At 38.2% G+C, this 15,843-nt stretch overlaps 1 protein-coding gene across 3 annotated transcripts in view; it reads right to left on the bottom strand.

Moving 5' to 3' along the window:
- Positions 1–15,843, bottom strand: part of PLEKHH2 (pleckstrin homology, MyTH4 and FERM domain containing H2) — a 71,399-nt gene that overhangs the window by 45,392 nt on the left and 10,164 nt on the right. For all 3 annotated transcript variants that reach the window (XM_016204108.2, XM_016204109.2, XM_016204110.2), the window contains exons 3-7: positions 11,788–11,937; positions 10,588–10,671; positions 9,881–9,962; positions 5,296–5,478; positions 2,576–3,537 (exon numbers count right to left, since the gene is read on the bottom strand). In XM_016204108.2, coding sequence (XP_016059594.1) covers positions 2,576–3,537; positions 5,296–5,478; positions 9,881–9,962; positions 10,588–10,671; positions 11,788–11,937 — 1,461 coding nt within the window. The remainder of the gene's footprint in view (positions 1–2,575; positions 3,538–5,295; positions 5,479–9,880; positions 9,963–10,587; positions 10,672–11,787; positions 11,938–15,843) is intronic.

Here is a 15,843-nt window from a genome sequence, read left to right as displayed (position 1 = left end):
ATTAGTCATTCCATTATTTATCTTTGTTCCCAGATTTTTGCTTGTATTTTAAATTCTTTTGAAGAGATCAGAAAAAAGTAAGGGAAAGCTTACTCAATCAGTCACTGACTATGTATAAACTCCACCTTTATAATCTACCATTCTAGATTACGGTTAAAGAAAAAGAAGGGAAAACCTTGAATGGCTGTGACATGAAGCCAGAAACCATTCATAAGCACTGACTATACATAAATATTACCTTTAATAGTCTACCATTCTAGAATACTGTTGGAGAAAAAAAGAAAAAACTTGAAATCAGAAATCACATATTTAAATGAAGTAGAAAAACACCTGAGGTCAAATAATAAATGAATTTGAGAACTGTAATGGAACTTATAATATTTTCTTGTTCCAAAAGTAGGTTTAACTTAGCTTTCTCTTCTTCTCTCAGAGAGATCTCTGAAACGGGCACTACGAAGGCTATTAGCTCTGCCCCCTGTGAGAAAAGGGACTCCAGGTTGTCCCCAATGCATTGATCACTATGCCCTGAGCTTGTAATGCATCTAACCTGGACACAGCGGTCTGGACCACAGTACAGTAGGCAGCTAAGGCCGTCTGTGCTAAGGACTAGCTAAGGACTGTGCTAGTCAGTGGCCTGTGAGGTTATGGGCATGAGATCTCTAACTATCTGAGACACTTTAGATTGAAGAGTGACTGACTGAATGATTCAGACGCAGTTTCTTTGACAGTGTGATTGTGAGCAGAGTTGGCAGAACAGAAAGACATATAAAAATAAGGCAGTAAGCAGGAGATGTGAGGCAGTTAGAAGCCATGAGAGTGGAGGAGAATAGTTAGTAGCAGTGAGAAAAGCAGAGAGTCCTGTCGACAGGAGAGGACAAGCTGAGCCACTGGACCAGGGGCGATGGTGTCGCCTGTTTCTAAGGAGTTGACTATCAGAGGTGCTGTTCAGTCATCACATGTTGTCCCACTAGAGTGACTACTGAATTTTAAATGATATTCAAGTTCAATAAGGATGGGCTGTGTCTTAAACTCTTAAAAATCCTTAAAATAAACTCTTAAAAATCCTTAAAATAAACTCTTAAAAATTCTTAAAATAAACTCATAAATTGAGGTAATTAGAATATATCTCTTTCCCTTGAAACCTGAAAATACCAATAAACAGAAATAAAACCTCAAACTTGGCCAGTCTGCTAAAAGGTTTTTGAAAAACAACACTCCTTTTTCAGGACTGAATAGTTTCAGAAGACAAGGAAAAGCAAGAAAGGAAAAAAAAAAAAGTAGTACAATGGTTTGCCAACTAAAACAAACTTAAAAGCTTAACCTAAATCTCTGGAAATCTCAACATAATAAAAGAAGAATTTCAACTCCTCGCTGCCTAAAGGATAACATAATTGGAATTCCAGAGATTCACATCCACTTTTTTTTTTTCCTGTCCAGAATTTAGTAATAAACTGCAGATGGTTTCATATGGACAATGGAAGGTTCTTTTGAAAGTAAATAAGAACGGATACACCTCAAGGTCTGAATTCATACTAGAAAAACATGGTCACCTTAATTTGCTAAAAACTGCATTGCTCACTAAATAAATAAATAATAATAACAGGACATGACTCCAAAAACCAAAAATTCCTGCAACCAAGATGCTTCTCTTGAGGCCACAGGTTAAATTATGTCAATATGGGAAGGAAAACTTAAATCTACAGAACACATCTTTTCACTTTGTTTCAAATACAGAGAGAATTTTTTACATCTAGCAATTCCTAAGAAGAATCACGCAATTGATGGGTTAATTATAGTACTAATGGGAAGAAATTTCAATCAATTCTGGATATATAGGAAGATGCTTTTGGTTAAGGCAATGGACTTATACGCTCATAAGGAGTCAAATTAAATTTCTCTTAAAGCCCATAAAGTAAATAACTAAGTTCAAAAACTGAGGAATAGGAGTGAGCATCCTGGTTGAGAATTCACCCGAAAGTATTACGCAGTTCAAGAGGAAACCTTCTTCTCCACCCAATGCTTTCTTCCGTGTGGAGGCAGCTCCAGTAACTGAACACTCCCCATCGCTCTCCAACTATTCACTCTCCTCCCCCAGGAGCAGGGGTGGCTTCAGGAGCCTGGAGAAGACACTGGACGTGCAGAGTCCAGCACCTTCCTCTCTCCCTTCTCTTCAGAAGCAGCTGCGTGCTGGAAACGACCATTTGTTCTCGCTCTAGCTTGTAAGTGTGAGAGGAGCAGGGCCTCGCTGGCAGCAGCCTGTGGTGGCCCAGCACCATCGGTGAATGAATCAGCTAATTCCAAGGCCTGGTACTGGGGAGCTCATTTGCCCACCAATTCTCTAAAGTCAGTTTTAGCAGTAACAAAGATAATATTTTGATCTCCCATCTGGCTTACCCTTGTCTTATTTCTCAACTGATTCAGAACCCAGTGAGAAAGAGAAGGGGAAATTACATTCTGAAAACTGGGAATGGTCAGCACAAAGGCGGACTGGAAAAGAAACAGGAAAAGAAACAGAACCTGAAAATGAGTGTTAGGGACAAAAGGCGCGCGCGTGTGGCACAGCAATATGATTTACCCAGGAGGGGAAGCGGTGCAGGGGAGGAGTTGGAGGTTTGCTGCTCGCCGGCTTCTTGGCTGAGTCACAGGCGTCCTGGTCATCCGAACACGGGGACTCCAGGGAGTCATAGGCGAACGATCCATCATCACAACTGGTGTCCATGTTCTCCAGAACTTCGGCACTGTCGCCATCAACGAGATCCAGATCTGTCTCCTGGGGTCTCAGCGGTCGTATCATGCTTATAGCATTTCTGTTCGTGCCGAACATCCTGTCGGAGCTCAGCTGTGGCTGGCTTAAGTGCCTTTTGGCCAGGGCCACGCTTATGCTGAAAACATTAGGAATCCTTAACTTCGGGGGTGGCAGGTGTGCGGAAGGCACTGACTGGGTTCCTTTTCCGGGGAGGAGGTTAGGGTGCTTTGGAGTCAAAGCTGGGGTCAAAATAGGACTTGGGGTGTTGGCCTCGCTCGATGAAGATGAATAATCCAGCCTCTGAGACTGGAATTTTTTATTCAGTTCATCCGAGGAACTATCGTGCTCCTTTTTACTTGATTCAGAATTTCCCTTTCCAAGAAGGCTATTCTGAGCTTTCCACTGCGCTTCCTGCTGCCAAGAATACAGCTTCTTGTGCTCCGGCCTCTTCATGCCGAAAGTCTCTTCTTCAAATACGGAGCTGCTGTCGTCCGACGCCGTGAGGTACGTCTCGCTGCCCATCCTGCTGCACTGCGCCCCTTCCTCGGACGCGGGGCTGGACAGGGTGGACGTGTACCTGCACTCGGGCCTTCCCCTGGCGCCGTCCTCCTCGTCGGAACTCCAGTCACTCGCCGCAGCCCCCGGGCTCCGGGCGACACCGCCCTCGGTGACGAAGCTGGTCCTCGCTTTCCGGCTCTGTTCTGAGACACAGGGGGTTTGACGCAAGGTCCTCTGACCTCGGTGGTTTTCCTGAATTTGGTCATCAACAGACTTTTCGGGAATTTCCATTTCTAGAAAAGCATACATCATATTGGCATGTTGCCTTTAACAATATAATCTCTCCATACATTTAGCTTTATGTAGCTACCTTGAAAAACGGGAGTTTTCGTAAGAATGAAGTTAATTTACAGTATTCCTTTTTCATCACGTCTTTTTAAAACTCAAGTTTGGAAATGATGAGCTTTGTATAAAACGTGGAGCTCTAACACTTCAATAGCATCAAAATTAAATTGCTTCTTACAAATAAGTATATTATGAAAAAAACTGACAATAGTCTAAGGAGAGATAATAAGAGAAGCAAAATGTGAAATAGGGCAACACAACATATCAAAGAAAGCATCCACTAAAAAAATGGATACCACTAAATCTATTTTAGGAGCAAAGAAAATGACAACCCTCTTTCAACTATATTTCAAGGTTATCATACGGAAATTTAAACATAATAAAGTTTAAATAACAAACCTTGTTCCCAAACTTCAATATATAAAATATGCAAAACCATGAAGAAAACATCAACAGAGAAAGGCTTTCCTCCCTTTGCATCTGGTTTAATCACAACGACAAAATGTATTTTTATAAGAATTATACTCGTCTAAAAATGTCCTTAGGTATGGCTATTGTGTTTATAATATAACTAACAGTATAAACCACTGGCTTCAGAAATAGTGAACTAAAAATTTAGATTTAAGAGTACAAAAGAAACTGAAAATATAGAAACACAGGTATGACCTTCATGACTAAGGGAAGAGAGGCTGAACAAATAAACTCTACAGTTTGGTAACAGGCAATTTGTTAAATTTGCAAATGAACAAAAGCTTCAGTGCAGGCAACCTCAGCTGTACTGAGCTGTATTCAACTGACTGGTGAAAGTGGAAAGGGAATGAAAATGACTTCTCAAAAAAAAAACCAAAAAACACCCCACCCAAAATGCAAGTAATGGCATAAAAGCAAGTAGTAAAGGAGCCTTCTAACTGAAAAAACAATATGTTGTTTTCAGAATTTCATAGTGAAGCAGAGACTTTAAGGCTATAATTTTTCTCCTTCCGGGGAAGGAAGCAGGAACTGAAAATAGAGAAGATGCAAATTCAAGTCTCCCTAAAATACCTGGGAAAAGTCATCGTAGGTGGCGAAGCCAGTGGCTGCACCACAAAGCAAAACTTAGGGGGGCTTTCAGACTAAAGAACAGACATCTGTACACGGGCTCAGGGTTTCAACACCCAGGCAAATAGTTTCCTCTTTGAAGTGATAAAGGGAAAATCACAGCAGTTACAAAACTGTCCGCTGGTGCTCTTTTTCTCTATACATTTGCAGTCATATTTAGTTTGAGGTCATTTTTTAATATTTTAAATAAATAATGAATAGAAAGTTCATAGTTCTAATCTGAAACTCTAAGCTGAAACAAGTGCCATGTAGGTACCACTATAAACGTTTTCATTTTAAATATCACCGCTTCCTACTGCAGGAAGAAGTATCAGAGGGGAAAACCAATTGCTCCTCTGCATCACTGGCAAAGACGCTCAAAAAAACATAGATAACTAGATACACAAAGTCAAATGCTGTACTACTCCTTAAAAATATTCTCATAAGACAGTCAAGGAAAAAAGTAAAGAAACTAGGATGAATCATCCAGATAGATTTTGCACACACATTTACCCTGTTGAGTGATGGAAAAATTAAAAAGGAAAATTAAGCTATATAAGGATTAATCTTAGCAAATGGTTTTTCCCTTTTAAAAAACGTCAAAGCAAATCCTGCTATCCTAAAAATACCTTCTGTGTCTTTTCCTCCAGTGAACTCCGGTTCTTTAGATGATATCTTGCTCATTTCCTCAGATTTTACTGCTTGAGGACTCTTTGCTCGTGATAAAAAGCACCCAAAGGTCAAACTGCTTAGGCGCTGGCCTTCCGAAAGCTTTGGTGTGGAAATACTGGATGACTTCTTCCCTTGAACTTCTGCAAGATCATCAATCAAAATCAACATCTGAACTTTCATAACAGTTTGCTAAACACAGAAGCAAAGCATATAAAAACTTGAACAAATCACTCCTTACACACACACACAAAAGCAGCCTGAAAATCTTAAAAGTCATCTTTTTTTTTCTTTATTATTCAATTAATTTAAACTAAGAAGAAAAAAAAATCACCCATTTCTCCCACCTCCCATCTCTCACTTTGGCAACCACCAATCTGTTCTCTGTGTCTATGAGCTTAGTTTTAAAATTTTACTTATTTATTTTTAGATTCCACGTATAAAAGATCATAAGGTCTTTCTCTGTCTGACTTATTTCACTTAGCATAATGCTCTCAAGGTCCATCATGTTATTGCAAATGCCAAGATTTCATTCTTTTTTATGGCTGAGTAATATTCCACATATATACCATAGCTTCTTTATCCATTCATCCGTTGATAGACACTTAAATTGTTTCCGTATCACGGCTATTGTAAATAATGCTGCAATGAACATGGGGTACATACAATTCTTTTGGAATTAGTGTTTTCATTTTCTTCAGATAAATGCCCAGAAGTAGGATTGCTGAATCATATATGGTAGTTCTAATCATATTTGGTAGTTCAATTTTTAATTTTTAAAAAAACCTCCATACTCTTTTCTATGGTAGCTGAACCAATTTACATTACAAGGGTTTCCTTTTCTCCACATCCTTGCTAACACTTGTGATTTCTTGTCATTTTGATAATAGTCATTCTGAAAGGTATGAGGTGACATCTCATTGTCCTTTTGCACTTCCCTGATGGTGATGTTAAGCATCTTTTCATGTATCTGATGGCCACCTGATTGTATCTTCTCTGGAAAAATGTCTATTTGGATCCTCTGCCCATTTTTTAATCAAATTGGGGGGTTTTTTTACATCATATTGAGTTGTATGAGTTCTTTATATATTTTGGATACATGATTTGCAAATATTTTCTCCCATTCAGTGGACTGCCTTTTCATTTTGTTGATGGTTTCCTTTGTAACATAGAAGCCTTTTAGTTTGATGTAGTCTCACTTGTTTAATTTTGCTTTTGTTGCTTTTGCTTTTGGTGTCAGATTCAAAAAATCATTGCCAAGATGTATGTGAAGGAGCTTACAAAAATCAACTTCATACTTATTTATGTATAGTAACATGGAACCCTCGTCTAGCATCACATGGCAACGTTTAAAGCCTGTTTATATGTTTTGAATGTTCAAAAAATTTTTTAACTGCAGAGAGAAAAGTATCTCATCCCTATAATAGTAGTTAGTTATCAAACAAAAGCACAAACACATACAAAACAAAACAGATTATAAACAACTAGGGTATTATAGCTTCTTGCAAAATCAAGTATTGGTAAATACCAGTCAAGTACTGGTAAAATCTGATTATGTAGTAATGCTACTAATGGTGAGGAAAAAGGGACCAAAGTCTTGGTTGCGAAGACAAAGCATTTAGATCATCATCGGGGCAAATATCACATGATCACTGTAATAACTTTTCCTTATCATAGTTTTTAGTATGTTTCTCATGAGAAAAGAGATGGAGATGGAGGGACTTGGTCTATGGTGACCACATATGGAGAGCCTTAATCATTGCGCTAGAGAGAAAAAAGGGAGGGGAAGCTTCTGGATAGAGAATTTAGATAGCTAGTGGAGTGATTATGCAAGCACCTAATCATGGGTTTAATTCATCTTTTAGGATTTGTAACACTGCTGCTTGTAAGATCAAAAGAATGGAGATCCACTGATAGTAATACAAGTTTTCAAGGAAACTAAATTTTTAACTCTGGGAGACCACCAAAGGTTAAGTTAAATTGCAACTGATATTTATGTAGAATAGAAAAAAAAATCTTTACATAGTGTATACCTTCAGATGTATCTTTTATGATTTTCATATTTATTACCTCTCACAGAACTAATTCATAATAATTTAATAATCATATACATATATATATATTTAAAGTACAGATGACCCTTACACAACATGGGTTTGAACTGTGCAGATCCACTGACATACAGATTTTTTTTCAATAAGTACCTGTACTATTTTCCATACGTAGCTGGGAATCCTCAGATGTAGAGGGCTGACTATATGCATTGATCTGCACCATTTTTTGTAGGAAACTTGAGGATCCATGGATTTTGGTATAGCAGGGAATCCTAGAACCAATCCCCAATGGATACTGAGGGGTAATTTAAGTTTTGGGGGGGTCAAAAATTATACCCAGATTTTCAGCTGCACAAGATTCAGCACCTCTAACTCACACATTGTTCAGGGGTCAACTGTACTGTATTATAGCTACATATATCATATCTTTTCTCCAGTCCAAGCCTAGGTTCCAAGGAGCAATACCCCTTAATCTGTAAGGCCTAAGAGGCTGCAAATGAAGACTAGAATTGCAAGCTAAGAATATCAGGGAAAACAGCCTCTTGAGTGAGAGTGGGCTTAGTATTTCAATTAGGATAACTGTCACAAAGACCTGCAACTTTAATTCTAAATGTGAAATTCCAGATCAACTATGGGAACACCTGTTTTTCATCACATAGGTGGAGGAAATTTGTGATATGAAAAATGTATATTTTGGTCTTCATCCATGGTTCCTGGCACACAGCTTCTAAAACCCTTGGAATTTCCTAAGTAAGGGTGATAAAAATATCTTTTCTTTTCATAACAAGTGCTTTCAACCAAATCTGAGTTTATATAAATGAGGAAATTTTTGGAAAGCCCCTAGATAGCCTGAGGTGAAGACTGGATGCAGGGAAACAACCAAGTGATTAGAGGGCTGGAAATGTCAGCCTCGCCCTTCATCTTCTACCTCTGACCGCAGGGAAAAAGGGAAGGGCTGGTAGTTGAATTAATCACCAGTGGCCAGTGATTTAATCAACCAGTCTTGCCTACATAGCAGAACCTCCATAAAATCCCAAAAGGATGGGGTTCAGAGAGCTTCCAGGTTGGTGACTACGTGGAGATGCTGGGAGGGCGATGCATTCAGAGAGCATGGAAGCTCTGTGCCTCTCCTCCCACACCTTGCCCTATATATCTACCACTTCCATCTGGCTGTTCCTGAGTTATATCCTTTGTAATAAACAGGTAATCTAGTAAGTGAACTGTTTGCCTGTGTTCTGTGAGCTGCTCTAGCAAATTATCACACCTGAGGAGGGGGTCATAAACCTCCAATTTATAGCCAGTTGGGCAGAAACAGGGGTATACAATCTGTACTTGGGATTGTGTCTGAAGAGGAAGGAGGGGAAGTTCTGTGGGACTGAGCTCTTAACTTTGGGATCTAATGTTAACTCCTAGTATAGAAAGTGAGAGTTGAGTTGAATTTGTAGGACACCTAGTTGGTGTCCTCTGAGAATTAAAGAGTTGCTTGGTGTGGGCAAAACTCCCCCACATCTGGTTTCAGAAGTATTGAGAAGAGAAAAAAAAGAGTTTTTTCCTTTAAAAAATGATAGCAATAAGTATTAACATGCAGTAGATAAAATGTTTTCATATGTCCTATAATGAACAACCCTCCATGAAACCAGGAAGACACTATTACAATCACCATTTTACTGATGTAAAAAAAATCTGGAGATATAACAGAGTTATTAAATTGTAGAGCATTACAGTTGACCTCAAAGCCCATGTTCTTTCTACCATGCCGGAATTTTTCCACTGCATTCTGCGAAACCCCAGGCGCTTATGGAAATGTCCCACAGGATATAAGAAGAGGCATGAGGGAGGCTAAGACTGGAGGACTCTAGACCCAATACTGCTTTTACCTGTTTTCTCTCTTGGGATTCTACAGAAAAAAGATTGTTTTGAATAGGATTCTGTTGCTAAATAAGTGTGAAAACCACTAGACTAGATCATGGATCTAATAACCCTGCTGATTCACCTCTTCAGCTCCACGTGCACTTGAGCATCCATCACCACAATCGCATATCAAGTAAATTTCTATCTCTAACTCTGCCACCCATTCTCAGGCTTTGAAGTCGAAAAAGAACAAAGAAAGTAACCCTAAGCATTGCAAAATGCAAAGGGTTTATATTCATATTATAAAATTCTGCTCTAAATATTTGGGCTGTCAGAGTCTCAATCACTGTGGATAACCATGACATAGAGTGAAAGTAGAAAATACCATGACTAATTTTTTTAAGCAAACATACCTGAAATTAAACATTGAAATTAGTATTACCTCCTTTGTGTTATTGGCTACTGTCTACCTGTGTTGCCTAATATGGACATGTGGTTACTAAAATAGAAATCAATTCAAATTAAAGAAAATGTAAAATTCAGTTCCTTAGTTGTGCCAGTCATATTTCAAGTGCTCAACAGTAAAATTCTACATAGCCCAATAAATCCAATTAAGCTATTTTAGTCAAAATACTCATACCTTGTAGTTTTGACTGTATTGTTCTTATCTCTTCGGTTTGGTTTTGGTTGATCAAACGAAGATTCTGATTCTCCAATTCCAGCTAAAAGGAGATATGGTATTCTTTTATACAGGAATACACTTCTAAAATACACTAGTAAATTACAATATTTAGAAAATGTTAATACCTAATTACATACAAGCAAAATACAAAACAAACAATAAGCAAAATATCACACGAACTTATCAGCATAAGTTATCAACCTAGATCATTATGGATTCAATATTTATTTTTTTCTAGAACTAAGAGTTTTAAGTGTTTTCACTCCAGTATTCCTTTTCACTGTAAAATCATTTTAAACCAAATTATTTCAGCATTTAATCTGCCATATAAACTAAATAACGTATACATACTTCTCAGATACTGAACACATTAATTTTATGACATACACACGTTCTATAATTATTTTAAATTAACTAATTAGAATTTAAATAAATTAATTAAAATGAGGCCACTTACACTGATTACCATGAGTCTATCAATATTTTTCATTTTAGAAATACATTAAACATTAAAATGAAAGCTACCTATTTCACATTTACAGAAAGATAGCAGCACAACCAAGTGATCAGAATTTTGTTTCACTCAGACCGATTATATATTCTGATGACTTATCTATTCAAAAGAAGTAAAAGGTACAGAAAAGGCAAAATATAGCAATAAATACCTCATTTAACTTAACTGTTACCCATTCTTTGATCTTTGCTGCTTTTTCTTCTATTATTTTAGCTTCTTGTATCCTTATTTGTTTCTGAAATAACATTAGCAGTTTGTTTAGTTCAAACATAAGCTCACTGGTCTAAAAATGTTATATCATAAATAAAAAAGGCAAATCCACTTAAAACCTGTTTCCAAGTTAATACTCTTACCTTCAAACTACCAAATAGAGTAAAAAAATGACAACTGTCCAGCAAATACAATAATAAATCATAAAGGCATATGTAAATATTACTACTTTTAACAATTGTTACTCTCTTTCTCTGAAAGATAATATACTGAAATCAATCCGCTGAACTTACCAACAAAAGAAACCATTACTAGAAATGGTCTAGGGTTTATAACAATGGGATAGGGGTCAACCAGGTTAGGGAGAAGAGAGTCAGGATCTCTTCTGGGGTATGGCTTGTATTCCCCTTAGACACTATGAGTTTTTAAAGACCCAGAAAAAAATGAAGATCATAAAACTCTAGTTCACAGTTCCCAACCTTAAAATCTGGTTATAGTCACAAAACTAGTGAGAGTGTGACTATCATATAAATTACAGTGGGTGGGGACTAGGGTGGTGAAAGGCTAAAAACCAATGACCTAATAAAACAACGATCCCCACAGAAATGAAAAAAATGCTGAAAATAATCTACTTAACATATTTAACAATTTCAGAGTGGTCATATTTAAATGATACTACTTTTTCCTAATAAAATTTTAAAATAAACTAAATACAATACTTGATCTCAATAAGGTGGTTTAAAAACAGGGTACACATTTCTAAGAAGATGGATTAGCAACAAACATATATTTGAAATATAATGTTCCATCAACATTTCCAATTCCCTACACAATCTAAAACAAAGATTTAATCGACACATTTTATAGACAGAAATGCCTGCTAATACCAAGTGTTTTCAACTTAAACACTATAGTCAAACTTCACAGTTATGCAAAAATTGTAAGTCTTAGAATTACCCCAGACTTAAAGGTGAATGCCATCTGACTTTCACCAATAAATGTGATGTGATTCTATGGGTTGGCCAATTGAGTAAGATTTCTGACCAAAATTCGCAAGTTCAGGCTCTCTCTTTAATCTTCGTGATTATGCGTAAATGACTACACACATTTAGAACTGTGTGATGTTCAAGTTCTTCCTAACCTGCTCTTCAAGTTGCAGTTCCAAGTTTCGGATGATGTCATCTTTTTCCTGTATTAGGGTCTCCAGATCTTGACACTTTTTATATAACCTTGTCTCTGATTCACTGGTTTGAATATTAGCTGCTTTTAATTTCTCTTCCATAACTTGTACCTAAATTCAGAAGATAAATATTAAAATTAGTCATGGACTTAATTTATCATAGTATTAAATTTAGAATTTTACTTTAACATTAAATAGGTTCCTAAAAGGTATCATCATAAAAGAAAAATAATGAACAGCACATTTTAATACATATAACAATTATAAAGTCTCAAAACTACTTTGCCAGGTGGTGTTAACTTCGAGGTACATAAGAGATTTGCAGGATATTGCTATCATAGAAAGTAATGTACAGGTTTTAGTGAAACAATAATAATATGCAAAGCATTTCATAAGAGTATAGAATCAGAAAGTTTCCAGCCATATTTTAAACAAAGTAGGAATATAAAGTAAAGAAGGTGAGTGGTGAGATAAAGTACTGGGCACTGTATACAGTATTAAGACTTTTAGTCTATATACTCCAAATAAGTAAGAATGCAATTTTAGCAATGTTTCAGATTATAGGGGCAAAGAAGAAAAATATACAAAAGCATTTGAGAAATGAAAGATTATAGTCAGGATGAAAAACCTTAAACTATTTTTAAAAATCTGAAAAATCACGCAGTCCTTACTTAATGTTCAAAAATACTTAACATCTAGGATGGTGATATTAAGGTTAGTCTGTTTTTGTTTTTTTTAACCACGAATACAAGGCTTCATCTGTGGGTTCACTGTGCAACTGTAAATTCAACTCCGATGCCAAAAGTGTCCTGTTTAAATACCACCCACGCGGCTGGAAACTATGAAAATAAAACTAGATTTAAAAGAGAATAAAAACGCGTTTCACCGTCCAAATGATAATTTCAAGTTATCTTAAGGTTTAGATTTTTTAACATAACTTAGCAGGCTTTCCGCGGAAACTGCAGGCCAGCAGTCAAGGACAAAGGTCTACATCAGAGATGCTGTCGTGAAAAACAGCTGGAGCCGGACAGAGAGCCAGACAGTGAGTACCAAGGTCAGTCCAAGGCGGTACAGCCGGTTCTGCACAGGACAGCCTGCAGCCGAGGAAGCAGAGAGGGAAGAGCAGAGACCGAGTGCAAAACGGTATTTCTGCTCCGGGGATACAGTAATAGATGGTAAACCCAACGGGGAGCAGAATGTCTCCCCAAACACGCCACTGTGGCATATTCATGATTTGAATTGAAGTTACCTGAGAAACAGCCAGTATGAAAAGGACACTCTGACCGTCCTTTGTTCCCCTCAAAGCTGGAAACAAATCTCCCATGTGAAAGGCACCCTCCCCGTCCCAGGAGGGTAGAAGGCATTCCCATCACGGGAGGAGGGAATCTCGGGCCGAGAAAGCTGTGTGAACAAATCCTATTTCTTCACTAAGGTAGTGAAGGCCAAAGCCCTGTGGCTGGTCAATTTCTCACAAACTCACTGTTTCCTTGTCTCAAAGGTATGAAAGCTGCCTGCTTTGTTCACACCCATGAGTCCCATATCTTTATGGGGCTCCCATACATAAAGAATTAAATTTGGGTTTTTTCCTGTTAATCTGTATTACATCAATTTAGTTATTAGACCAGCCAAAGAACCTAGAAGGAAAGAAAATTTTCCACCCCTATAAACCTCAAGGAAAGCAGAAATAACTAAGAATAGAAATAAATATTACCAGACCTACACCGCCAGTCTTTTTTTATTAAGTCAGAGCAAGCCACCCTACAGACATCGGCTGCCACACGAAGCTGTCCTGTTATCACTTAGGAAAGGTCTGCAGTCCTGGAAAACTGGCACGGGAGTCTTCCTCCCTGAAAAACGCGTTCCGTCTGAAAGGTGTTCTCGTTTTAGACTGCACGCCACAGTCGGAGGTCCTTGGATGCAATTGTTCAAATCGATCATTACTTTCAGATAAACAACTTTCCTAGGCAAGGGCAATACTGGCAAAAATGGCAAAGTCTCCTAGGGAGAGAGATCACAAAGCAGTTACAGGCAACCTGCTTGTCCACTGGTCCTGTTAGGACCAAGTTCCACAGGACTCACCAGCCATCCTTGGTAATCAGTATGAGTAAGACACCCAGAAAAGCCAAGCAGCCTTTTAAAATATCTCTCCACAAGTCCACAGAAAATCAGCCAGGTTCTCTTTCTGATTCATTTCACCACAACCATATAAGAATTTTAACTACTCACAGATTGGCCAATAACAAGCATACATGAATTCAAACTGGTGGTTAAAGAAACTTGCAATCACCTATACACGGATATCCTCCAGTGAGGGATGCTTCCCGCTTCTAGGCTCCTTTCTCCTTCACTTCCAGGGAGCTTCCAGCTGCATCCGCCCCCCTCAGCACACTCCTCAGCCATTTCCCCAAAGCACCGGCTGATTCTGAGGTTCCTGAGCTATTGTGCAGCAACGGGTGCAACAGACTGGGGGTGCTCGCACCCTGCACATTCCAAAGAAAGCACTGGTCCTTGACTGGCTCCAGAGAAATAACCCCTGAGCCCTTAAAATATCCTGATGAAACTGTCTTTACATATCTGAGCTATTGGGCCACACCAGATAGTTTATGCTAACAATTCAATTCATGGCGAGTGCCTGATTCGTTCCTTCACCTGGGGTCCTAGGTCATGCTGTATCAGTTTGACCTTTGGAGGGGTTGGAGACTTTCTAGCTGAGGTCAGTCCCATGCGCATTCCATGCCTGCAAGACTGACCCCATCCCTAATAAAAATTCTGGACACCAAGGCTTAGATGAACTTCCCTGGTTGGCTACACTTCATAAGTATTGTCACACATCATTGACGGGATAATCAAAAGCATCCCTGTGTAACTCCCCTGTGGCAGGGCAACTGGAAGTTCACGCCTGGTTTCTCCAGAACTCTGCCCTACGTGCCTTTTTCCTTTGCTGATTTTAATTCATATCCTTTCACTGTAATAAACCATAACCATGGATATAACAGCTTTTCCGGGTTTTATGGTGAATCATCAGACCTGAGGGTAGTCCGGGGGACCCTGACGCAGCCCCCAATGTTACTGCCCATTTTCATATCCATACTGAAGAAAGCAGGAGCTACAAATATTATTTCCATTGTAATTACCTATGTTGATGTTTCCTTCTTCCCACTTCTTACCTCATCCCCTATACACACTACAGGTAATTAAGATGTAACTTTATTTTTGAGTGAGATCTGAAAGTTTCTATTTCTGTGTATACACTGCAATAACATGACAAACCTGATCATTCAAAAATAGAATGAAGAAAGGAATTGTAAGGGTATTTTGAATCCCAGACCATTTTGCAGTTATTTAAAATTTATTGCAAATTAATGAGTCATTCTGATCACATCGTAAACAATTATTTTGGCATAGTGCTCTATAATTTATGCAGTCAGATCAGAACCACTCATTCTCACTGAATGTGAAAAGGAACAGCACTGAATAAAGTAGGTTTCCATGTAATGAAGTAAATCATTACAAGGTCCTGGAGACTAGGATGACTAAGTAGTAATTATTTATTAAGAACCAAAAATGACTTGGATACTAAGAACCAACTGTACAGGAAGGCAGATTAGCCCACGTATTAGAATGGTCACAGGCAAGTGAGTGAACCCAGAAGGAAAGAAGGAAAACAAACTTCTACAGGGGAAATTATTTACCCCTCTTTGGTTAGCATAAAATAGGTCTGAGTACACACCTAGCTGCGTACTTGGAAATGAATCCTATCTATCAGTATCTTCCAAACCTGTTATCTGCTGCTTTTCTGTCTCACAAGAATACTCATGAGTAGTACTAGGTTGATTTGCACACACTGCTTTCAAAAGTTGTGAACAAGAACAAAAATGAACTACAGCGTTAAGTATAAAGGCTGCCAAGATTCCTCTGGAAAACGTGTGTGATTATTTGTTCATAGCCAACTTATTTAATGGCAATGCAGGTGATGCCACTCAGGAATAAACCAGATGAAAAATGTTCAAGGCTAAA

This window comes from Miniopterus natalensis, chromosome 13, assembly GCF_054644295.1.
Source record: "Miniopterus natalensis isolate mMinNat1 chromosome 13, mMinNat1.hap1, whole genome shotgun sequence".
Classification (NCBI taxonomy): Eukaryota; Metazoa; Chordata; class Mammalia; order Chiroptera; family Miniopteridae; genus Miniopterus; species Miniopterus natalensis.
This window is presented reverse-complemented; position numbering and strand designations above follow the sequence as displayed.